The sequence below is a fragment of the Gracilinanus agilis genome, chromosome 2, assembly GCF_016433145.1.
Source record: "Gracilinanus agilis isolate LMUSP501 chromosome 2, AgileGrace, whole genome shotgun sequence".
In the NCBI taxonomy this organism is placed as follows: Eukaryota; Metazoa; Chordata; class Mammalia; order Didelphimorphia; family Didelphidae; genus Gracilinanus; species Gracilinanus agilis.
In genome coordinates, this window is record NC_058131.1 from 45,862,687 (window position 1) to 45,889,450 (window position 26,764).

Genomic DNA, 26,764 nt, shown 5'->3' on the forward strand with positions numbered 1-26,764 from the left:
CTGTTTTATGCACTAAAATCCAAACAAATGCTTTTATTGCCCAGAGACTGAGTATGGGAGATCTGAAGTGGCACCCAAGGCTTAGCAGATAAATGCAATGACTTCACTTCTTTTTTATACAGTAAGCCCAGTCTAAGATCTCTCCCAGAGTGATGATGAAGTAGGAGACTCAAAGAAATGGTGGGAATTTTCAAGCAATGTGACATTCATTGTGGAACTGTTTTCTGGACAACTCCCAGGGCTCTCAAACTAAAATGGATGAAACAGAATTCAATATATTTCTCCCTCAAATTCTCATATGAATTTCCCCTATTAGTGTTGAGGGTACCCACCATTTTCCCAGTCATCCAGCTCACAATTTGAGTCATTCTCATCCCACATTCACCTCCCACAATCTGTGCTGAGTCTTGTCATTCCTATTTCCACAATCCTCTGTGTATTCCCCTTTCTTTACCCACACAACTCCCAAAACTAGTAAAATCCCCCATAAGTTTTTGTCTAGACTAGGAGAAAAGCCTTTGCACAGGTCTTCCTGCTTCAAAGATCTCTCCATTCCAGTTCACTCTCTATACCACCACCAAAATGGCTTTTCTGAAGGGCAGATATGACTGTGTCACCTCTTTGCTCAAGCTCCAGCAACACTCGACTACCTTCAAAACAAAATGCAATGCCTTATATTTGGCACATAAAGTCCTTCACAACCAAACTCCTTCCTACTTTACCTACCTTTTTATATTTTATTCCCCTCTGTGCAAGCTACGCTCTATCTACACTGGCCTGGCAGTCCACCTCCTGACTCAGTGTTTTTGCAGGGGCTGTCTGCTATGCCTGGAATGCTCTGACCCCTCACCTTCACCACTTAAGTCTCCTTGGCTTTTTTTTTAAAGATTCAGCTCAAATCTCACCTTCTGCAGTAGGTTTTTCTTCAGTCCTTTCCCCAAGGGCATTTTGCTTCCTTTAATTTTACCTCTCACCAATTATTAAAGAATGTGTCTGCTCAGGTACAGCACAGGCATATGACCATTTCTCAGGTGGGGGATATGGAAAAGATCAACCAAAGACTACTGACAGATGACAGAGTTAATGCTCAACTCGTCAACATGTATAGCACTGGTATTTCCTAGTTCCATTTCAGGGACCACTGAAAGCATTAAAGTGTGCCCAACTGCTTTCCTACTCTGAAAGGTAGCTAGTTCTATTTTATCTCTAATTCCATTTTATGAAGGACCAAAAGCTGTCTGTGTCAACCTGGGCAAGTCACTTAACCTTGTTTGTCTCAGTTCCTCATCTGTAAAATGAGCTGGAGAAGGAAATGGCAAATGGATTCACTATCTTTGCCAAGAAAACCTGAAATGGAGTCAAAGAGACAGACACAACTGATCAATTCAACAACTAAAAATTCTGGCAGTGTCACAAGTACCACAGAAGACAATATTTTTAATCTAAAAAATTATTTTTACCAGTTGAAACTCCTCATTAGAAGATGGAATCCTTTTAAGGCATTATATAGCAAATGGAAGTGAGTCTGAAATCAATTAAGGTGAGCCAGATTGCACATGTGGCTTTGTATTAAAACAATCAAGGGGGCAACTAGGTGGCTCAGTGGATTGAGAGCCAGGTCTAGAGATAGGAGATCCTGGGTCTGAATCTGGCCCCAGATACTTCCTAGTTGGGTGACCCTGGACAAGTCACTTAACCCCCCTTTGCCTAGCCTTTACTACTCTTCTACCTTGGAACCAATGCACGGTATTGATTCTAAGATGGAAGGTAAGGTTTTTTTAAAAAACAAGAAAAATGAGATGACCCTGATGGGGTTTTGAAAGGAAAACACAAATACAACCAAGAGCGTGAGAGGGATGCATGCCACAGTGGACAAAGTCCAAAATCAGAAACAATGATTTCAACATAAGGAAGGTTCCCTTCTTCAGTTCCCAATGATTAAACTAGCTATACAGACATACACTGATGATCATAAACTGGATATCTACATGAAACTGAACTCTGAGGTATCCTCTGAAAAACAGGAGTTAGTGGACACATGCCAGTTCTTCCCATGTCACAATACCAACCCTCTAGGAAAAATATCACAGATGCCATCTACACAAATTTCACTAAAACCTTATTTATTTGGCATTTACAAATCACTCTTTCCCGAAGTGAGCAGCCCACAAGTCTGAGCAAAATTCCATCAATCTTATACATGGAGAAGGATTGCTTATGTATTAGGATATGATTAGAGACAGGGACTATAGCTTTGTGATCTCCCTGGCAAGAAGATCCTTCTCATCAATATAAGTTGGCTCCATCTCTGCAATTCAGGGTCTCAATTGGAGGGTGACTGGTCCAGGCTCATACATCCTCTATATTTCAGAGGGAGTTGATGAGCTATATCAAGCTCTGAAGTCAGTTCTCTTAGGATATAGTTACTATTAATATGTATCCTTCCCTACTGTCCCCTACATCTAATCACAGGGGTTTGTTTCACTTCCTTATCTCGTCTAGTTCTAAATCTAAGATCCTAATGGCGATGGTTGGAAGGAGGGAAAAGTTCTAGAATAATAAGAAATGAAAAAAATGGCTAATACATGAAAACATATGATGGTTGCCTTTGTGTTGAAAATAATAATTATAGTGTTTTAAGGTTTGCAAAATATTTTACAAATATTATCTCAGTGGATCCTCACAATAGACCTAAGAGAAAGATGCTATTGTCCAAGTTAAGAGGCTTGCCTGGGGCCACACAGCTAGGTTTGAGGCAAGGTTTGAACTCAGATCTTCCTGACTATAGGTCCAATATCCTATATCATGGAGCAACTATCAGAGAAGATGATTTTCCAACAAATCTGATTTCCTTTCTATGTTTTTCCAATTAATTGTTAGGGTTTTTCTTCACTGAACACAGCATTGTGGATTCTAAATCAGTGAATGAATAAATAACAATGTCAACTACCCTTAATGAAATTAGTCATATGGGTGAGACAAGATTTACCCAGAGTGAGTACAGTTTTAGCTATATTTCCATATTAATCACAGCGTCTAGAGACTGGAGCTAGGGCAAATTGGACTTTAGAAGTCACCTCATCTGGCTGTCTATCCCATGCAATTCAGACAACACCCCTGACAGGCTGAACATTTTTAGTGATGGGGTAATTGTGACTTCAAAAACAGCCTATTGTATTTTCAGGCCATCCTACCTGCTAACATCATGTTGGGCCCAATTTAACTCTTCTTTATTGGTTCTAACTTGTGTCTCCTGGAGCTTGACTAAGTCTAATCTCTTCCTCTAGGCAATAAAACTTCAAATAGTTGAAGAAAACATGCCTCAAGTTTTTCCTTATGCACTAAGCTAGACCAAAGTTCCTTTAACTATATGACATGGTTTCTAGATCTTTGTCCATCCTTTTAAGAATGTTGACCCGTTTACCTGTGTTCCTCTTTGAATGAAATTTGAATGAAATTTCTAGAGTACTGACTCCACACAGTACTCTGGAAATGGCTAAACCAAAGAATGGCATAAGAGAATCATGTCAAAAGAGCCCTTAGAGGTTAAGGTTGAATTATAGCTAAGCAAGAATGTCCTTTGTAGCATCTCAGAGAAGTCTCCCACTCTCTCCTCGAAGACTTTATCCACTAATGGGGAACTCGGTGCTTAATAAAATAGCGTCTTCCACTCTGAGGCAGCTCTCATCACAAGTCCTTTCCCTAGACTTTGTCTAAAGCTCTCTCTGCAACTTCTATTTCCTGGTCCTGGTTTCGACCTCTGGGGGCAGGTAATTTAAGTCTAATCTCTCTTCAACATAAATAGAACGGACCTACTGCTTCCCTTGCTTGGGACACTATACTTTTCTTAATAAAGCCTAGGGCAGCATTAGCTTTTTTGGGTTGGTATGTTACATTATTGACTTGTATTGACCCTGCAGTCAAATAAGACCCCTACAGTCTTTTGTACATGATCTATTAACCAAGGATTCTTCCATCCTACACTTACCCGATTGATTTTTTTTTTAATTCATGTTTGGACTTGACATTAGTCCCTCTTAAGTTTTATCTTGTTAGATTCTGTTCCTAGTTCCAGGCTGTGGAGATCTTTGGGGGATCCTGATTCTATTATCAAACATTAGCTGGCCCTTCCAGATTGGTATCACCTGCAAATTTCATAAACATGTCATTTATGTCTTCACTCAAGATACTGACAGAATGCTGAACAGGATGCAGTCAAGGATAAGGAACACTGCAATATGCCACCATGATATGTTCGAGATCATAAATTATCCGTTATGTAGTTCAAACATTACATTCAATGAAGACAACTCAACTCAGTTAAGCACCTACTATGGATGAGGCTCTGTGCTACTGGAGTCCTGTACTGGTACTGGTGATTTGTTGTTGTTGAGTTGTTTTAGTCATGTCTGACTCCTAATGACCCAAAGTGGAATTTTTTTGGCAAAGGTATTTAAGATGTTTGCCATTTCCTCAAAAACAGGTTAGTAAGTGTCTGAGGCCAGATTTGAACTCAGGAAAGTGAATCTTCCTGGTTCCAATCACCTATATATATAAATATAATGGTGATATAAAAATAATGGCAAGCCAGACACACAAGGAGCTTTCATCTCCATTTGGTATTAGAACTCTTATTTGTATTTAATTGTATTTGTTCTAATCTAATCTAATGGGGAGGGGCAGAAAGGATATAAATGTAAAAAATATGCTCTAATGGGGCTATGACAAAATTAAAGAAATATGAAGAGGAAGAGAAGACTCACCAATGGAGATGGCAGGAAGGATTTATGGTGAGGTGTGGGAGAGAAGGAAAGTATCTGGATTGTTCCTCCCAAGCTCATCAACAGAGATGAGGTGACTGGGAGGGAGGGTGCCTACTTTAGGAATATGAAATAGTGAAACATGGCATGAAGACCAGTGGAAGCAGGGTAAGAATGGAGATAGAGTTCAGAAATTCAAGATGGGGAGAAAATTGTGGGGCCTGGAATTCATGGACAATTCCCCAAGGAATTGGTGAGACTCTGTGAAAAGAAAGACAATCTATAGCAAATGGAGAATAAGGGGAAAGAAATTTCCCTAAGGATATGCTGTGTAGTCCCTAATAAAGTGGTCAAACCTGTAAGATTTAAGGTCTATTCTGTGACTTTGATCAAAACAAAACAAAAAAATTCTTCCACTCTGGCAGGGAAGGACTAATTCATCAACACACACACACCTAGTACCCCACCTCATCCACAGCAAAGAGTAAATAAGTATCTGCGTTCCCTTTAATCTTGCATTTTTGTAGAGTTGTGATAATATTAGGACAGACATCTGAAGGACAGAAAAACTGAGTCGTGTGTGTGGATCTGATTGGAAACCTCACATTTCAGTAATTTTTAGGGGTTAAAAATTACAGCTGTTTGAAACATCTGACTCGGTATATGGCCAGTTGGGCATAGCAGATGCCTGCAGCCTCAGGTCAGCTCTTGGGGTGTGAATGAAGCCTGGTATAAGCCTGAAATGATCTCAGGCCCTGGTACATGCCTGAATCCAATTCCACAGGCAAATCTTAAATCCAATTTGATATTTTGGGACCTCCCTATACCATCTGTTATAACCCAGAACTCTTGGGTATAACCAAATGCCCCATTTGGGTAGAGTGAGAAGAACCTGAAGTCCCGAGGCAAAACATAAAGGGATTTTGTCAGGTTCAGACCAAGTCCTATGGTTGATTTGCTCAAGCATGTGTATGTATATGTATGTATGTATGTGTATATATATATATATATATATATATAAAGATATATCTATCTATCTATCTATATATCTTTTGACTGAGGAAATTGGTGATACAGGTTGTTAAAAGAAAAGTCTACATCTCATAGAATGGGCCAAGAGAATTATCACACCAGGGACAACTGGTGCAAAACTTTGGGGTATTGGAGTTAAAATTTCTGCCACTGGAGGATGGAAGAAATGTTTCTAGAGTGTGTGTGTGTGTGTATGTGTATACATACATACATATATGCATACATGCATATATATATATATATTTTCTTGCCTTTGTAAGTGTAGCACAGTGTAGACATCATTTTGGTTTTAAGTGACTCCAAATCTCACAATAAGTACTTCAGAGACATCATTTGGAACAGTAATTCTCATTAGAGTTTTGTAGATGGATCTGGATCTCGATTAGGATATGGGAACTGAATATATATTAGCCCCAGGACACACCTGGGATGATTCTTTCTTGAATAAATCCTTGATAAGAGCCACTCATTTTTCTTAAACATGGAATACAATTTTTAAAAACTCTCACTAATCAGTAGTTCCTGTTAGTTGGGTTCTGGTTAGTGGATGCCAAAGTTGACAGAGTTTTTTTCCCCCTTAAGAGCTAAAGGCCACAACTCTCTCAACCCTTCCACCTCAAAAAAAATCTAGTCAGACTTCACAGATGGCCATCAAAAGAAATTCCTTTCAAATATCTGGGTTCAAACAGATAACAGAGCATTTTGAAGTGTGGGAAAAGTCTAGTTAGAACCAACCAATCCTAGCTTTATTCCTGACTGTAATCTTGCAGCTGCTTGGATTTTTTTTTTGAGCTAATAAAGACTTAAGGATCCTTTCTAATAAGAAAAATACTATGGAATAACAGTCAGAGCTTCCTCTATTTCTGTTTAATGAAAGCCATGACTTGTAGTTGACAAGTGTCTGCTGGAGCTGGCTGGGGGTGTCTGGGGAGGAATGGTGAAGAGATCCCTGCCCCATCTTCGTGATACTACAAAACAAGCCTTTGGTCTGTCTCCCATACTCAGCTATCTAGCCACTTCCTTCCTACCAGGCGCCTCCCATTAGAGAATTTTATTAACCAAATGCTTGGGGGTTTGTATATATTTATATTACCTCCTGCACTTCCCCCTCCTGTTCTTCTGGGGCACATAGAAAAAAAGTTATGATAAACTTTAATAAAAACAAAATTAAAATGATTAAACCTTTCATATCCTTTAAAGATAATCTGTCCTCTGCTAGAAGGAAACAACCTGTTGTTGCTGCTGCTGCTGCTGCATGTTACCCCTAAAGAAACCAAAATGAGTTGCCCTTGGCAAGATTTTTTTTTAACTATACTATCTTCCTCCCAGGACCCAGGTTACCTAGGTATGCATTAGTCCCTCGTTCCTATATATAAAAGGATCTTGTCTATACCAGCAATTTTCCTGCAAGTGGAGTCTTAATGCTGTCCTCAGGGTTTTGAAGGGGCAAGGCTCATAGTCAGGGAGAGAAGATGTAATAAAACCAGGGTCTCTTGTCAGTGGGTTCTTTATTAATTCTCTCCTACCCAGGTGGGCAAGATGATCTCACAGAAGTGATTGAAAGCAGGGTTGCTGCTCATTATCTATCGACCAAGTAAAGACATCCTGAGGATTCTGAAGAACCAAAAGACATTATGGAAAACCGAGGTCTTCTGTGATACAAGGATATCTCCAATTCTGCCTAGGGTCTGAGTACATTTTTGCATAGAATCTAACTGCAGTAAAATGAGATCATGTCTGTTTGTTAAAGCCCTGGTGGAGGGTCAAGGTCATACCTGGGGCACCAGTCCTTCCAGGATGGGATAATGACTTCTGGAAACCAGGCATTTGGCGACCTCAACAGAATAACAAATCGAGGCAGTGAGTTTTCTTTGGGTCTACAATCAAATAATGAAATGAAATCTTGTGTGGAAAATAAACACTGTAATCTGAGACGTCAACAAATTCTGCAGGGTTTGGCATGAAGATCAGAGGCATTGAAAATTGGGTTGGGGCACAGGGAGCAGAAGGAATTGAGAGGGACCGGATGTTAAGTGAAGTGGGTTTAGTTATCTTAATACGTAGACTGCCAAGAGCTATTTTCCCTTTCTTGGTATTTTGTTTTCCACTTTATTCAAGAAAATATTTTCTAAAAGTAAAAAAGACAAAAGCCCTTCTGGCTTTTTATATTAAAGTGACAAGATACTAAGGGGAAAATTTCTCTAGGTCCTTTAACTGAACTGGACCCTGATTCTATATATGGAAAGGCTAGTGATGGCCTTGACACTTCTAGCTGTTGCCATCACCAGTCACATCTCAGGTAGGTAACTACGTGGATTGATTTTTCACAGTTTAGGAGCCAAGGAACTTGTTCTTAGTTTGCTTAATAATCAAAAACAAATAAGCAAGTTTAATGAAACTATGAAGATTCCTTATACTGTCTCACTTCCTCTCAAACCTACCCTGAACAGGTCCATTTCTCTATAAGAGATTGCCAGCTACCATATTTATTCACATTTTAACTTTCTTCCACAATCTATCAACCAGTACAAACTCCAGAAGATCATCCATTGTCATGACATGAGGAAATAAGAGGTTTCTTACTAACTCATTTCTTGCTTCATACTGATCATATCCCTTTTCACTTTTACTTTTTCTACAAAGACATGATAGATAAGGTTGGACTCAAAGTCAGAAGGGCTTGGGTTAGAATCTTGTCCTGGACATTCACTAGCGGTGTGACTTTGTTGGCAAGTCAATAGAAAATAGCACTGCTTTGTGAGTCAAAGGACCTGAGTTCAAATACTGCCTCTATCACTTGCTTCTGACCTTGGACAAGTCATTTTAATTCTCTGGGCCCATTTTCCCATTTGTGAAATAAATGGGTTAGTCTGGATGGTCTCTTTAAGGTTCCTTTCTTCCAGATCTAAATCTAGGATTCTATCACCTTCTGTAAAATGGTCCCATTCCCACCTCATAGGGTTGTTGTGAGAGTGACACAAGAATTGATGTAAAAAAATGTCTTGTATTAGCTGTTATTACTTCTAGAAGAAATAAGAAAAGCCCTAGAACATTCTCTAACAGTTTCCTTTCCTATCATCCTCTCCATAGGAGAGAGAAGACAAGGGGTGACTGTACAAGTTCACCTCATTTGAAGAGGGTGATGCAGGTATTCTCCCTTCTCTAAGCAATCAGCAAGTTGTTAAATAGGTAGTATGAAAGAAATGATCAAGTCAGTAGCACTGACTGAAACAGACCAGGAAGATACGTGGGTCTTCTGCTGGGGCCATCTTGAACTTTGTGAAGTTGACTTCTAGGTGGAAATTACAAAAGGCCTTGAATTAGAAGAAATATAGAACTGCCATCCCAACTTTTGGGGAAAGTAAAAAATTCCAAGTATAGTTGTTGGTATAGTTAAGGGTAATTGCTCCTTTGTGAACACCTATTCTGTAGACTTCTTTACTCCTATATTATAATTTTCCAAATCTGATCAACACCATCCATGGAATTAGCATGAATTCATTTATGAGATGATCACTCTCACCAGAAAAGAGAAAAAAATTAGGAAGCAATAAATCAGAGAAGTGTGTTTGCCCTCCTGACCCCTACATAACCCACTCCTTGCTGCTAGTGATCTTGTTATCAATACCCTGGAACACTGGAAATTCAAACTGGAGATCCCTGTAATTTCTAATTACAATATTTAATACTGATAAAAAAAATTTTAAGCTACATTTAAATGTAAAATGGTAGGGCCACACAAAGGTTATGGCAACTACTTTAGCTTGTTTGCTTGATGAAATGCCAGAAGAAAACTTCCAAGAATTAAACTCTCACTCCCAGCATTCCTGGATCATTAGGGGATCAAGAGGCATCATATGCTTGGTTCTTAAGGGAGACAGTTTCTCCTACATTTTGCCAAATGATGGTGATACAGAGCCAAAAAAATAGTTCTTGCTCTCAAGAAGCTTACAGTCTACTGGGAGGAATATAGTATTTATAAACAAGAAAAGAAATGGAATCTGTGTTTGACGAACATGGGGTTTAGGAGCTTGCTTTGAATATAGATAAGGGAAAAATATGGAATGGAAACAGACTTGTAAAAGGGATTTCACAAGAAAAAAAAGTCTAAACTGGGGAGTTTGTAGTTTTCTCTTGAAGCAAAGTCACTGAAGATACTTAAGAACGGGAATGACATGATAGGAACTGTTTCTAGAAGATTATTTAAGCAGCCCTGTGGAGAAAAGACTTGAAAGCAGGGAGACGAATTAAGCTTTGGCAAAAGTCTAGACTCTAGAGGAAAGGTAATGAGGGCAGGTTCCAAGACCAGGATCCAAAATGATGGGCCTTTTCCCCATGAGGAGTATATCATCTGAAGGGTGTTTCTAGTTCTTCCAGGCTGCTTACTACATGCCTTTGAGCTTCTCCTTCTAGAATCCTCAGCTATTTCTCTCTGTCTCTCTGTCTCTCTGTCTCTCTGTCTCTCTGTCTCTCTGTCTCTCTGTCTCTCTGTCTCTCTCTCTCTCTCTCTCTCTCTCTCTCTCTCTCTCTCTCTCTCTGTGTCTCTCTCTCTCTGTCTGTGTCTCTCTCTCTCTCTGTCTGTGTCTCTCTCTCTCTCTCTCTCTCGTTTCCTCAGTCATTCTTAGGCTAAGACAGATGGGGAAGACTGCATGGGCCTTCCTATGGGAAGAGTTGGGAGGTGGAGATGGTATTTATAAATCAGTAGTTAGCAAAATACCAATAAAACCCCATCTTTGTCTCTAGCCCAGTAAGTGACCCTACCACTGCCAGCTTGTGATGCCACCTTGTTGCAGTGGCATTCATCTCTGTGTAGTTCCATCTTATGTTTAACTTGAGGTTCTGCCTGTGAAGGTGTCACTGATAATCATTTTAATCATATTTCACATATAAAAAATGAATAAAACTGAGGAATGAGAGTCCTGAAATGATTATCCCCCTAGCTTTACAAATGCTTTTATGGGAAGAATCTTGCCCTGAACACACACACACACACACACACACACACACACACACACACACACACACACACACACTTGTTTAAGAATAAAAGGTATAAATTGACTTCTTTCTCAAGGCCAACTTTGGGGTCCTTGCCACAAGATCGTGTGTGTAAGGTAAAAACAAGTTACACGAGGTCATTCTGGTATTTCCAGTAACTGATGCCCTTTGGATGAGGTCCAAAACAGACTCATACCATAGAGAATTCTCTAATAGGTAGCATCCTAGAATAAAACCTCCTTTCCAATATATTTTTAATTGCATGGCAAAATACTATTTTTAATGCCCAGTGGGTTATGTTTCATCTCAAAATGAAAACTCTTTGAGGGTAGGGGCCATATATCATTACAAATTATATACAAAGAACTATGTGCTATGGCTTCTTGTTGAAAATCTAAGGACAAATATTTGAACTGATGCTAAGAATGTTGGGTTTTACAAGTAGAGTGATGTGGCTCTCTATGCCTGGCAGCTTCCTTGATCTTTACTGACAAGGAGGACTCAAGGGGGCACTGTGGCTAGGCTTGGTCAGGCAAGAAAAAACTTATGGCAAAGGATTCTCAGCTGACACTATGTTCTGACTCTTTTCCTGTCCTAACAAAGGTTTCTTTGAGCACTGTTGGCTTTGTTTAGTGACTCCTTCCAGAAAACCTTCTTTCTTCACATGCGAGGACCAACAACAATGACTTTTATGTGTTGGGGAAAGATGGCTGAGGGTTTGGCAAAGGATTAATGGCACTGCTGAGACCATCGTGTCCACCAGGGGGAATGGATCTCTAATCTGGTATACAGGAGTACAGCAGAGGGAATCATCCTCCTTTCCATGACCTAAAAGGATCATGATATGAAAGGAAATAATAAACTGCTCTGAAGTATTAGGCCAGTTTCAAGGATAAAGGGCTTCAAGAATTGAAATTTAAAATCAATAAAAAAGGTGATCACTTTTGTAGGCAGGGAAAGGTGGAAGAGAAACACACACACACACACACACACACACACACACACACACACACTCTCCTCTGGCTTAATAAAGTCTAATTTTGGACAAAAGTCCAACTGCAACAGATTGTACCGTTCCAAGAAAAAAAATATACAACTGACTAAAGGTGGTGAGATTTTTCTTTAAAAAAATCCTAGTGAGAGCTCAGTTTCAGAATTCTCTGAGTGACAATAATTTTTTATGTTAATGCACACAGAAAGGTTATGAGTTGCATCAAAAGAAAACCACCAGCTACAAAAGTTTTAAAATTTGTTTTCAAGAACACATGTAAAATGCTATGCAAATTTTCTTCTTCTCTCCCCAAACTAACAGATTAAGGTTTAAGTACTAGGGAAAAAATTAAATGCCCATTTGAAAAAGTGTCATTTTCCACACTGAAAAAAAATTGTAAAGAGGAATAAAAAGGAAAGCCAATAGATAGTCCAGATTATTTTTGTTGGAATAAATATGACATAAAGAATCTAGGTAGGCCTAAAAATACATTTCATAGGCTCATCTACTTCTTTTTTACCCACAGTCATTCTTTCATAGGAAACTAGGAGAGCTCCTCTAAAAGATATTCACATTTTCTTTGTCAGTTTAAGATGAAAAAATGTTGCCAGAGATGCAGATTTGGTAGAGAAGGGAGACCACTGGCAAATGTGTACAAGGCTAGTAACAATTTTGAAGCCACATGATATTTTCCAAAATTTAAGCTATTTTTAAAAATTTTGCATTGCTGTAGTAAGAAGTAATGTTATTAACTAGTAATATTTTGAAAAATTCCATTTTGGCTAGGAATATCCTAGGCTAGTAAAGTTTGGAACTGATTCCTTGAGGTTCCTGGCAATTGGGGGTGGGAGAAAGGGAAGGACAAAGAAGCCTGTAGACTCTGTTTGTGCGAATGACATGAACATTAAGTCCCATGTTCTATTTCCCTCCTTAGATAATTCAGACAAGGGAACCTGGAAACTAAATGAAGGCTACTTATACTGGTAAGTCTAAGAATATTTACTGAGATTAATTAATGTTTGAAAAGGTTGTCCTACTTGCTGGACAACAGTGAGCACTTTAGCCAATGTAGCGACCAAGTGCAATGAGCTAAGTTCTAGAAATAAAGTCTTAGAATCTGGCCAAGATACCTTAAAGCTCTGACTTCTATTTCCTAACTGTATTCATTACTATATTCCCACCCTTTCCGCCTCCTGTCACAGACGAAAAAAAAATCCTCCAAAACAAACACATCATGATTCCTGCTTATCCGTGTAATTTTGTGGTAATCATGAATGCAACCTAAGAGTTCTTGTTCTCTAAAAGGATGAGCTGCTCTGAGCTAAAAGGCAGAATAAAAATAAGTAGTATTTTTACTAATGTGCTATGATGTCAAGCTATTCAAGCAACTAGGACCTTGGGAAGGGGCCTCATCTAATTATAGGCTTGGTGGCAACCTTCCTCCCCCCCCCCATACATGGTGGAACCTCAATAAACCCTCTTTTACCTATAAACATCACAGGGTTGTGATTCAAGAATGTTTTGAGCAATAAAGCAAAGGCCTTGGCCTTTCCCCACATACATAATCCCTGAGAAATGAATCCACGAAGCAGTTCAGTTGCTAAAAGGGAAATTAGGAATAACTGGAGGGAAAGGCGGGGGGAAAGAGAAAAAGATGCTCAAGCTTATAGACACACACTCTTTCTTCTCCAGGATACTGTCAAGACCTAAAGTCAACCTCTAAGAATCATTTTCAAAAAATTTTTTAAATAAAGCAAAATAAACTTTTTAAAAGTTTAGAATAAATAAAATTTAATTTAAATAAATAAAATTGAAAATAAACAACAAAATCTTAAAATATTTTTAACAAAGGAGTACTTCCCAATGTGCTATACATGGCCATCTACTCATTCTCCAAGGGATCTATCTTCCAGCTGCTCTTATTCAGTACCCCCAAACCACTTATTTATTTGGGATGAATCCCTGCTCCCCTGAAAAAATGATCCCTGGAACTCTCCATATCATTCAACTACCCAACCAGCCTCCAACAATTCCCTCTACCAGACTACTATCTGCCCAAGATGTTTCCTTCATATTCTTTTTCCAAGTTTCTAAGAATTTAATATGTGCATTGATTGATAATACCAAGGGTGGGAAGTTTAGGGAAAAGTCGAGGAAAGGGGAAACAGAGACCCCTTTCAGGATCCCACATCCAGAGTTAGAAGGAACCACAGAGCTCTATTCCAACTCCCTCATTTTGGATCAGAACATTGAGGATTAGAAGGGAAAATCAAATAATGGCTCCTGTTTTAAAGAACTTGACACTCTCTTTGGGAAACATTTTTACAAAAAAATAAGTCAATATGAGGTAAGTTAAATAAGGAGAAAACACTAACAACTAGAGTAGGTGGGGTGAGAAAACAAGGAAAGCCTAAAGGCAGCGCCTGAGTTAAACCTTGAAGCAAGAGAAAGATTTTGAGAGGGGGAGATAGAATGTCGAGATTGGAAAACAGCTCGGAGACCAACTTGGCTGGAATAAGAGAGGGAAACAAGGAAACTAATAGGAGATACATTAGGAAGAGTAAGTAGGAATGGCATTGCAGAGGCTCTTAAATTCCAGGTTTTCTTGTATCCCGAGGCAAGAGAGAAGTACTGAAGATTCTTGCGCAAAGGAGTGGCCCGGTCAGACCAGTACTTGGGAAGACTTGTTTTGGCTGTGATGTGGAGGACAGATTGGAAAGGAGAGAGATTAGAGACAGGTGATGCTACAGAAGGTTATGGAAGCAACAACCCAGGTGATGTGACTGCCTGAGATAACAGCCAGATGAAAGGCAAGAAGAGGACTGAGTTACGGAGGTAAAGCCTACGTGGCTGGGGAGAACACTGGACGCAGTGACAGCAATATTGTATGATGGCCAACTGGGAAAACTTGGCTGCTCTCGGCAAGGTGATGATCTGGGACAATTCTGTATTTAGAGAACGTGCTGTTTACCTCCAGAAAAATAACTGTAGGGGCTGTCTTTCACATCTATTTATAGTTTCATTTTATACATCTTGATTAGGCATGAGAGTGCTCTTCTAACAATGACCAATGTGGAAGTGTGTTTTGCATGACAGTAAAAATAGAACTTAAAAAAGTCTACATAGCTTCACAATTAACTGGATGTGGGTTTGAGGAGGAGGTCAGGGAGAGCAAAAGAGGAGAGTCAAGGTTGACTTTGAGGTTACATGAAAAGTCTGGTTCTCTCTTCCTCCCTCCCTCCCCTCTGTTTCTCCATCAAATCTCCTCCACCTTCCCATAAAGATAATATGACATAAAATACTTATTGAATGATTTATTGATTCATTATTAATTATTATAATTATATAAAATACTTATTGGATGCTCTATTGATTCATTATTATTATAATTATACAAAATATTTATTGGATGCTTTATTATATATTATAATTATATAAAATACGTATTGAATGCTTTATTGGTTATTGATTATAATTATATAAAATACTGAATGCTTTATTGGTTCATTATTAATTACTATGATTATATAAAATATGTATTGAATGCTTTATTATAATTATATAAAATACATATTGAACACTTTATTGATTATCGATTATAATTATATAAAATACTGAATGCTTTATCGATTCATTATTAATTACTATGATTATATAAAATATGTATTGAATGCTTTATTATAATTATATAAAATACATATTGAACACTTTATTGATTATTGATTATAATTATATAAAATACTGAATGCTTTATTGATTCATTATCAATTACTATGATTATATATGTATTGAATGCTTTATTATAATTATATAAATACATATTGAACACTTTATTGATTATTGATTATAATTATATAAAATACTTATTGAATGCTTTATTATTTATTATAATTATATAAATACTTATTGATTATTAATTATAATTGTATAAAATATTTATTGAATGCTTGATCATTATAGTTACATTAAATACTTATTGAATGCTTTATTGACTCATGATGAATTATTAATTATTATAATTATGTAAAATGCTTACTGATTATTAATTATAATTATGTAAAATACTTATTGAATGCTTTATTGATTCATTATTATAATTATATAAAAACTTAGTGAATGCTTACTGATGTATTATTATTATAATTATGTAAAATACTTATTGGATGCTTTATTATTTATTTAATGAATTATATGTAAGACATCATGCTAATACCACTTTAAGGGAATACAAACATTTTGGGGAAATTATAAAAAAATAATGTGAAGCATCCTGTGCCTCCCTCCTCCACAGAGGCTTAGAGTTAGGGAGAATTGGGCATAATGTGTTAAAAAAAATGCAACAATAAAGCCCAGGCACATGGAATATTCAAGTAGGAGGCAGGAAGCCCAAACTGGAATCCTGATTTCAAAAGACCATAATGGATCAAGCAGTGAAAAGAATGCAACCATTTGGTCCATTCCTCCCCAAAGAGTTAGAACAAAGCAAAACAACACTTGCTATCTGTCTGACTAATTAATATTACAGAGAAACGGTGTGTACCATGGAGGGATTTCCTTGAAAGAAGGGTATGCACAGGCCACTGAAGCCACAGCTTGTGTAATACCATTCACTGGTTCTGAATTGAATTTCAGGCCAAACTGGACATTGGCCAGGACTGCCAAAAAAACAGGGCAGAGGCAAATGCAAACAGTACACAGCACCCCAGATCTCTGTCTGGACACGGGCCACATCCTGGCTAAAGAGACTCTTCCAGACCAACAACTTTTCAAGGCATTGCAACAGGGTTCTGCCTGAAAATACCTTCCTGGAGCTAGGGTTATTAGCATATTTTGCAGAGAGCAAGCAGAAAAGTTTAATTGTCCCTAATTATCCAGATCAAGAAGGCACCCAGATAATGGTTCTCAGATTTCTTGCCTGGTGTCCATGTAATTTCCTTGTCTCTGGCTTCATTATATCTCTCCAACTGGAAGGAGGCTGGGGCTTCTGAGACTGCTCCCCATGACAGACCCCCTGGTTCCCAGGAAGCCAGTGGCATGTGCCATCAGGACAAGGGAGGAGACAAAGGTCTCTTGTGTAGAGGAGTTGTCACCAGTTTTTTGCCAGGCTCCGCGTGTGTGTATGTGTGGGCACCCCCAAGTACCCAGTGAGGAAGGACTGAAATACAAGTAATGTGTAATCAGAAGCCATCACAATTACAAATGTAAATGAACAGGCAATTGGCACTGACCTTTGTAGATTGTTAGAGGACTAATTAAGGCAAATCAGGAACTCTGTTCTAACAGAAAAACAAGATAGTATACGCCCTGAGAAATATCCCTGTCCTTGTCACATAAAGGGAAAAATACAAAGAATCATTCACACACAACTCATGGGTGTTGGGGTGCATGGCTACAGATATACTACTTTTCCCCTCAAAAAAAAAAGGGCAAGGTACATTGAGAACTGAACTTGTACAATTAGAGCCCCCAACCATATCAACCCTAGCCCTACTCACAGAGCCGTACCTCTCTCAGATACCACCTGGTGGGGAAGGGATTCTCCACAATTTCTAGGCCCACCAGAGATACTCAGAAGCACTTTTAGGAAAACTGGGAAATTTTACAGTTTTTCACCCAAAATTTTTTGTGCATTTCAAATAAAGGAGGAATGTTTCTCCAAGTACTTAAAATCAACATTTTTTAAAAATTGTATCATTTTCATTTAAATTTCGTAGTTTGAAATACTTTGTCCCTTCCTTCCGTCCAATTCCTTTAAAAATGGGAAAATAAAAACCTGGAGCATGGCCCTCAGTTCAGTTTTTCACAGTATTACTATAGGGTGGGAGTACTGTAAACACACTTTGGAGCTCAGGCAGAATATTTGAGGGTCATAAGAAAAATGATAGTCATACTCCTTTTGAGAAAAAGTACAGTGTTAACCTTTTACATGTTATAATAACTTCTTATTATAGTTTTACTTACACTATTTCTTGTAAATTGTTCAAACATAAAATACTGTCTTATGCCAATTTTGAAAGCCAAACATGAGACAGTTTATCTTTCTATTCATTTTAGCCATCTGAATGAATCAGAACTTCTGGAAAAAAGTCTATTTTTAAAGAGATAACAAACCCGGTCAATTAAGTAAAACCAGTATAGTTTAGGGGAAGCTAAGTGGCTCAGTGGATAGAGCACTAGGCTTGGAGTCAAGAAAATCTGAGTTCAAATCTGACCTCAGACACTAACTAGCTGGGTGACCCTGGGTAAGTCACTTGACTCCTATCTGCCTTATCTGTAAAATGGGGACAACCTGGAGAAGGAAATGGCCAACCACTCCAGTATCCTTGCCAAGAAAACCTCGTGGACTTTTGTCTGTTGGGGTAGCATCAAGCCAGACCTGACTGAACAACAATAAGTTCAGTTTTCAGGTTGGTCTGAGTCCTTGAAGATTGTTTGTTTTCGCTACCCTTTTACCTCTAAAATCAGTATAAACTCCATCCTGAACGAGAGCGGTACATTATTTATCTATGTATGTGCGCTCAGTTGATCTAAACACAGGGAAGAAAATTCTTCTCCCTGCTGTTGTCTCCCCAGGCTTATACTTTAAGGTCTCGTGAAACTCCAGTGATCAGACCCTTATCTAAATTACATGTGCATTGAATTATATATACGTTATAGGTCTCATCATCAGCTGCCCTTGGGCAAGGTTTAGAAATCTCTGTAAGCTTGATAGAGAAAGAGGAGAAGGGCAAGAGACAGAAGGCAGGAAGAGAACATGAAGAAAAGAGTGACCCAGAGATCTGATAGGGCAGAATTAGCTGGTTTCATTGGAAAAGCCAGGGATTCTGTTAATTGGCAGAAACAGTAGGTGATCCTGCAAGTTACCTATCTGGGGTGAGCCCCCTCTACCATAAGTGGGGAGCAATCTGGCAAGGGCTGTTGGGTCAAAGACAAGGCATGGCGAACAAGCTGGCTCTGGGTGCCAGGAGATATCCTACAGGGCTAGCTGACAGTAATGGTCTTTATTTACCTTTGAATAAATAATCAATGCATAGCAGGATTAGTTAAGAGGGTTAACTTCTAAGCAAAGTGAACAGGCAGCTAGCATGAAGAATGCCAGTCTGATGAATGAACTGAAAGCCCAGCTTACAGGGCCACCTTGATCTCATCACTATCATCTCTCTGGATCTCTGACTTCTGGACTGGCTGGTTAAAATGGTACCCCAATGGTACTCTACTACTAGGGGCATCAAGAGAACCAAATTGGGTCAATGAAAAGATGTTCATCCTTTGTTTAAAAGAGTCCCCATGAACTCACAGAGCCTCTTTTTGGCCATTAAACTAAACTCTCAAGGGACTATTGCTCTTGTTTAGGTGGCAATACAATGTTCCAAATAAGGATGCTTTCGTCACTGTATCGTGTGCCCGGAGAAGTCTCTACAAGGCTTCCCTTTCAATAAGGCATTCCTCTTCAATTTGGTCCTTTCAAAGGACACCTCCACGACATTGGCAAACACCTCTGGCAATTGTATATTTGCCCATTTTATGTCATACTTAATATTATATAATCACTGTACAGTCCAACATGATTTTTGTTGTTAAACTTTTCAAGGAATCTTGTATGGTTTTGGCCAAAAGCACTTGTTCGAGGATAGCCTTTATGGTTGAATTTTTTTTTCTTTACCAAATTAAATGACTCTTAAGGTCAATGTACAATAAGCATAATGGAACTTTAAATTCTATCAGTCAATTGTGCCGAGAATATCATTTGTGAAAGCCTGCCTTGGCCCTTGTCATCCCTTCATCAAGAATACCTTTAATGCATCTGTCAATTAATCTCATAAAGATTTAGTGGAAGTAGAAAAGCAGAATATGGGTCCATAGTTATTTTTAGCATCCATGAAATGGGGGACAATAGCCTGCTTGCCACTACCTATTTCACAAGATAGTTGTAAGAACACACTTTATAAAGTGTCAAATATACTACATAAACATGGCTATTTTATTGTAGGTATTACAAGAAGGATGATTTTGGTGGTCTTTGACATCTCCAACCCAACTCATTTTGTATTTCTCTGGCTTCTCTGCCATGGCTCCACTCTAGTAAACTCATCATTGGGAAGTTTCATGATCTTGCAAGATCCAATCAGCTTTGCGGCTCACCCTTCATCTCGAGGTGGAGGGTAGAGCCATAAACGCCTGCATTTAAAGAGGTGGAACAGCACTGACCTGTCTGGAGACACCTTTCATTTCCCATCCCACTGCTGGATCCCATTCTGGATTTCCTTGACTGCTGCACTAGGCTATATGAGCTATTCCTTCCTGCCTTTCTTTCTCTCCTTCCTTTCTTTCCTTCACCTTCTTAGTATCAATTCTAAGACAGAAGATGCTATAAGGGCTAGGCAATTAGTGTTAACTGTCTTGCCTAGAAGTGTCTGAGGCCATATTTGAACCCAGGACCTCTCATCTCCAGAGCTAGTACTCTATACACTATATCCTTCAGCTTTCTTTTATGTGTTTTCTTCTTTCCTAAGAATGGAAGATCCTTGAGGGCAAGAACTGTTTTTTCTTTTTTATATTTGTATTCCCAGAGAGAACCTGGCACATAAATGTTTAATGACTTTAGTAACTGCTTCACACATTTTCACACAAATGTCTTCTAAGGATGAGAAGTTACAAACTGGGTTTGTTGATTATTAGCTCCCTAAAAAGACAGTATGCAAAACCACTGCAATTTTTAAAGACAATTTTTTTTGCAGATTTCTTCAGCTTGTGATGCCTACCAAATATATGCATTAACATGGGCTGAAATTTTACTCCTGGTGAAAGTTTCAATGTGCACTTAATTACGACATCATAAATAACAGTGACAAATATGTTGGAAGAAGAGAGATTCAGATGAGGAAGGACTACTGCTGGTGATGTTTGCCAGAGTTGAGTAAGGGAATTCCTATTACTTATAAAAGGTAGATAATTCAGAATTCCATGGGGGGTGGGGAGGGAAAGTACTACTGATTTCCCCAAAATAAAAGGAGTTAATGGTTTGGTTTTTTTTAAAGTGCACTTAAATGAGTGTTGGAAGTCGGTGTAGTTGAAGGCTTTAATAATTCATTTGATAGCTTTATTAGCTTACAACTGCTCTAAGACTTTTGGGACACCTTTTACAGTGTTTTCTTCATCACCACTCAGTAAAGTGGGGACAGTACAAACATTATTATTCCTATTTTACAAAGGAGGAAACCAAGTCTCAAGTGGCTGACTTGACTTTAGCCTATAGACTATGAGTCAACAGACCCAAATCCAATTTTTCTGTATGATACCAGGCTATTTTAGGAGGTATCAGAAAACACCACAACCATCAAGAACTATTGCCAAAATTCTTTGGCAGGAGAAGAGAGCATCCCTATCTAGCTAAAAGGCACCAGAAAAAAAAAATAAAATTCTGGACCTTAGAGACGTTGCTAAGGAACTTAAGAATACCCAGAAAACCCAATGACCTGTTTTTTGGACTTTTCCAAAGTGCACAGAAAAATATGTCATTACTCAAAAATTGGGTCCAAATGAGGGAGATGAAACCAAATTTGAAATATTCTGTTGAGTTCTAGGGGCCACATTTTAGAAGGGTATTTTGACAAATGGAAGCATATTTAGGGGAGAGCTGCCATGATAGTGAGTGTTGCAATCTATGCCATCAGAGGCCTGGCTGGGGGAACTGGGAAGGTTTTAGCCTGAAGAAAAGGAGACTTGGGGGAATAAGGGATGTAGAGAGGGAATATGAAGATTGTCTTCCAAATATCTAAAAGGTTATCACGTGGAAGGATTAGATTTGTACTGTATGGCCTCAAAGGGCAGAACTAGAAAGTAGATTTTGGCTCGAGGGAAAGAAAATTTGCTAACAATGACAGCTATTTGAAAATGGAATGGGATGCCTTAGGGAGAAAGTTAGCTTCTCCAAGCAAGCTAGATGAGAATATGCTGGTGATGCTGTCAGTGCTGTGGGATTCATAACTTGGATAGGGATAAGAATAAACCACATGAGATCTCTTCCATTTTCAAGATGAGAGATTCTATAACATCTATGGGTCTCGATTTTGTTATCTGAAAATGATGGGAATTGGACTAGCTGCTAAGGTCCCATCTATCTCAAAAATAATGTAGTTCTACATAATAAATGCTAAAATCTTAACCCATATGGTATCTCAGACATGGGGCTCTCAAAAAAGATCACATAAGAAAAAACAATACAGAGAATGATTACTGTTTTTGGAGATGCAACTTAAAAACAAATAAGTTAGTTTGTGTTTATAAACTATGTGATGAAATTCTAAAATTCTATTGATCTTTATCATCTCCTTTTCCCCTCCTAATAAGGTTTCTCTCAACAAATTTTTCAGTAGGTGATCTCCAGATAACCAGAAAGAGATGATGTTTCTGAATGAGAATGATGTTCCTGAAATGATTTAGAAAATAATATTATCACTGCTAACTTCTGCTTTCTTCATAGAATTTTTCAACTCTATTTATTTGTGGAAATGGAAGCATGGCCATTTCTGAAGGCCAAAGACAATTTGAACAGGTTTTGAAAAACAGTGAGGTGTTCAGATCAAAGGAACTAGGAATACCATTCTAAGATGAAGTCAATGGGAGAAATCTAGAAAGCGATGGAAGGAAGAAAGACATTTCCAAAATGAGCTGCATAAAACATAATTCTCCAAAGAACAAAAGATATGTTGTAGTAAGCAGGAGGGCTCTTTAGTCTCCTTTGATATCACTTGAATCCCATTTGGCAGTCAATGAAACCTATGACCTCTTTCCAGAGTAATGTTTTTAAATAATTGGAGGAAATGCTAGATTTCAGTTTAGATGTTAGCAAAAATAAGGATGCATCTTTTAAGAAATTAATTTTAATTTGTTGATTTTTTTTCTTCATTCAAGTTCATGGACATTCTAAAATCTAACTACAGCCTTTATAGGTCTGTGTTCCCCAATTATTTGGCTGGAGGAAACAAGTTATAAGGCAAGGTGAAGGAAGAAGGAGCTCAGAGACCAGCAGTAAATAACTAGAAGATAACTGATATTGTTGTTCATGCTTCTAATATCCACTTCCAGGAAAGCTAAGGCTGGTGGGTCACTAGAGTCTGGGAGTTCTGAACAAAGGTAGCGTTAAGTCTACCATGTCCCCACACTACCTTTATTGCCAATAAGTTGAGCCTCCAGGCTAGTGGACCCAAGTTGGAAATTGAGAAGGTCAAAGCTTTTATGCCAATCAAAAGTAGAATCAGCCCCTTAAGGGGCTGCTACACTCCAGTCTGGGTCAGATAGGCAGATCCAGCCACAAACAAAACAAAAAAGAACTAGAAGAAGGGGTTTAAAATATCATGGACATCTACACACCAGGAATCAACAGCAAGGAGGAAAGGGAATCATTAAAAGTGAAATACCAAAAACCGACATAACAGAACCAGATAAAAAAGAAACCAGTAAATTCCAGGAATAACCCTTTTAAACACTTTAGAGTAAGTATCTCAAAAGCTTAGAGCCAGGACGTTTCTTTTGCCTAGAAAATGTTTAGCATACTGCCATACACGTGTGACTACTTAAGTATTAATTCATGGTGGTAGAGCCCAAGTAGAAACTCTAATGTCTGAGGTACTTAGAGTCATCCTAGATGATGCATCTTCAAAAATCCTGGAGGAGACAACATTGCAGAGACCTAAAGGTAAGGCAAAAATTGGTGGGGTGATTTAATAGACCCTCTATCAATATGGCATCAACTGTTCTAAACAAGTTTTATCTACAGAAGATCTAAAGAAGTAATAGTTTGACTTTTGGTTATAGTGACAAGAAACTCAACTATTCCATCAAAGGGAAAAAAATTCTCTCATCCTTCTGGATAAGCTTAGACAAATATTAACACTTAAAGGAAATTCTGAGGGTTGAGAAAGATCTCAGAGTTTATCTATCTACCTTTCCTCCTAAAGGTGCTCTAAAAATTTATATAATACAAAAATACTAAGATAAAAATTCACATACTTTTGAGCTGCAAAAAAACCCAAATAAATAAATGTATATATATATAGAATACAAATCACTGCATGTGCCCAAGGGTCTTAATATCCCAGTCAGTATTAAAACTCTCAAGCTAATTTCTCTAGCTGTCAATTCTGAGATTGAAATTCTTCATGATCATAAAACACAGGTTTCATTTAAGTTCTATATTCCTCTTATCAGAACCACAATGAAAAATAACTTTATAAAAAAAGATTCCCTAAGATTTTCATAACCCAATTCCTGAATATGTTGGAATTTTAAAAAATTTAAATAACAGAAGGGGGAGGGGTGATCTCTTCAAAGTTGTAGGCTAAAATTTCTTTTAAAACCCTTACTCTGTGTCTTAATAACAACTCTAAACAGAAGGTCAAGAGCTAGGCAAAGGAGGTTAAATATAACTTGCCCAGGGTCACACATCTAGGAAATGTCTGAAGCCAGATTTGAACGCAGGTTCTCCCAACTCCAGGCTTGGTGCTCTATTCATTAACTATTTAGCTGCCCCTAGGTTAGACTATCAAACCCACCAACTGTCTCTCTTTCTTCATGTCTCACACATTCACCAACATTTGTTTCAAGCTAATTTTGGCAATAATTTGAAGCTATATTCTGTATTTGAGGGGGTAAAAAAAAATACTGATGGAGTAAAAAAAAAAAAAAACCTCTTCTCAGAGTTGGCCTAATTGGTGGGGAGTTTTAATTGCCTGATACATTATTTTTTTAAAGACTTAATTCTGTACATGTGGCTAGAGTTCTTAATTAAAGCAGAAGCAGACTCCTACAAATCAATCAATACTTCTTCCGAAACATATTTGCAATCTTTACGGTTTCCCGTATTGTTCAGTTATAAATATGTGGTCTACATCCACTAATTCCCTCTTCCATAAATTAAATCAAAACAAAACAAGCATGAAAACCATCCTTCAGGGAAGTCTGACAAAACAGGATCCCTCCAGAAGCCTTCAAATCCCCAAAGTCACACATCCAAAGAAGGAATGATCACACACAAATGATCTTGCCTTTATTCCAACTCAGAATCAGAGCGAGAGTCCAATTCTGAGCCAGAGAGAGGCCACTCACCTGGATCAGTGGCTGGGCACTTGCGGATGGTGAAAATCTGCCCCAAGTCTTCTTCTTCCTCCGGAAGACCCTTCTGGAGTCTCTGCAGCTTGCGCAAGCTCTCACTCCGTTGGTGTTTCATGGAGCGCACATGCTGTATGAGGTTAAGCTTGGCTTTGGTGGAATAGTTACAAAGGACACAGTGATAGTAGCAGCTTTCTCCCTCTACCCCGGTCTCATGCTGCTGAAGGTGCTGCAAACAAAAGACAGCGACAAGGAGCCATTAAGCCAATGGCCAGGCTACCCAAACTCCCTTCCCTCCACCAGCAACTCCCTCTCCCTCCAGACTAGAATCACCCTAGTCTAATCATTTCAGCAATTCCCCCAGCACTTCAGGATTAAGCTCTGGGTAGCTCTGAGGAAGAATCTGGTCCAATTCTCTTCCTGCTTTAAGCATTTCAGCAGGTTCTCACGTGGGTGCCCCCTTTCTCTTTCTTGTTTCCCCAATTCACCCCTAAATAGTGCTCCATGTATCCAGTTCAATGCAGTAAACTAGACTGTCTCAGCCAGATAGGACATCAGGGACAAGTGATTAAAATCTTTTCAACAAGCATCATAGTCTGATAGTAGAAATTCTGAACTGGTGACTCCCTTCCCCAGGGACAAAGGGAAGAATGATTTCTCTTAAGTAGTTTACTGATGCGATTATTAGATTGTGAGCTCCTTGAGGGAAAGGGGCTGTTTTTGTCTTTCCTCATATCCTCAGCTCATAGTAGGTGTTTAATAAAAGCTTGTACACTTGACTATAAGGCTAAGGTGATTCATCCCACCTCCTGGATGGACTGTGAAGGCAAACTCCAGAAAGTCTGAATGCAAGTATACCAAATCCTCTTAATGGAGTGAGAATAACCAACTTTAGGAAGCACAGTATCTGGTATCATTTAAAAAAATCTATCCAAGCTTCCTGGGGTTCAAATCTGACCGTGGACAATTCACTGACCCCCCAATTTGCCTAGACCTTATCGCTCTTCTGCCTTGGAACCAATACACAGTATTGATTCTAAGATGGAAGATGAAGGCTTAAAAAAAAATTTACACAAGGAATAAGAGCTAGAAGGAAAACTAGCATTATAGTGGTGGAACTTGTCCAGAAGCTAGACAGCTTGCCTTCTGATCCTGTACTCTTTTTACCATAATGCCCTTTGTGAGGAAGAACTAGGAATTTTTTGAATGTCTTGAGAGTTTTCCTTCTCCTCTCTGCAGGTAAGGTCTATGTCATATGCAGTACCACAGTGGCACCTTCTACTGGAGGCTTTGCCTATTTCCTCTAATTTATTGCCAAGGAAATACTCAGCTATGTAATCTTCTGGCATTCAAATAGGTTCATTTTTAAAAAGGAATATTTTGGGGCCACTAGGTAGTACCATGGAGAAAGCATCAGACATGGGGCTGGGAGGACCTGGGCTCAAATCTGGCCACAGATACTTCTTAGCTCTGTGACCCTGGGAAAGTCACTTAACTCCAATTGCCTAGTTCTTAACCTCTCTTCTTACACTTAGAATTGCTAGTATATTCATATAAATATGTTTATATGTATACATATATAGATATGTACTTATACTGAGAATTGATACATAGTATTGATTCTAAGAGAAGGTAAGGGTTTAAAAAATAAACAAAATTAAAAAGGAATCATTTCAAGTGTCCCACCCTTACTTGTTATGTCCTAGGCAGCTAGCCACCTGCCCTGCCTGCCCCTGGTCTTCACCCTCCTTTAAGATATCCACATCCTATGGAATCTCTGGTGCTTCTTGGCATGTGACGTGTGCCTGCCACGTGCAGCTTAGAAGAAAACTTTGAACAGGTTGTTCTTTTTGATGAGCCCCTAAGCTAATTC

General features: G+C 38.5%; 1 protein-coding gene across 1 annotated transcript in view; it reads right to left on the reverse strand.

Annotated features, from left to right (window-relative positions):
- Window positions 1-26,764, reverse strand: part of ZFHX3 (zinc finger homeobox 3) — a 327,427-nt gene that overhangs the window by 113,214 nt on the left and 187,449 nt on the right. The window contains exon 4 of the mRNA XM_044659375.1: window positions 24,889-25,120. Within this exon, the coding sequence (XP_044515310.1) occupies window positions 24,889-25,120 (232 nt within the window). The remainder of the gene's footprint in view (window positions 1-24,888; window positions 25,121-26,764) is intronic.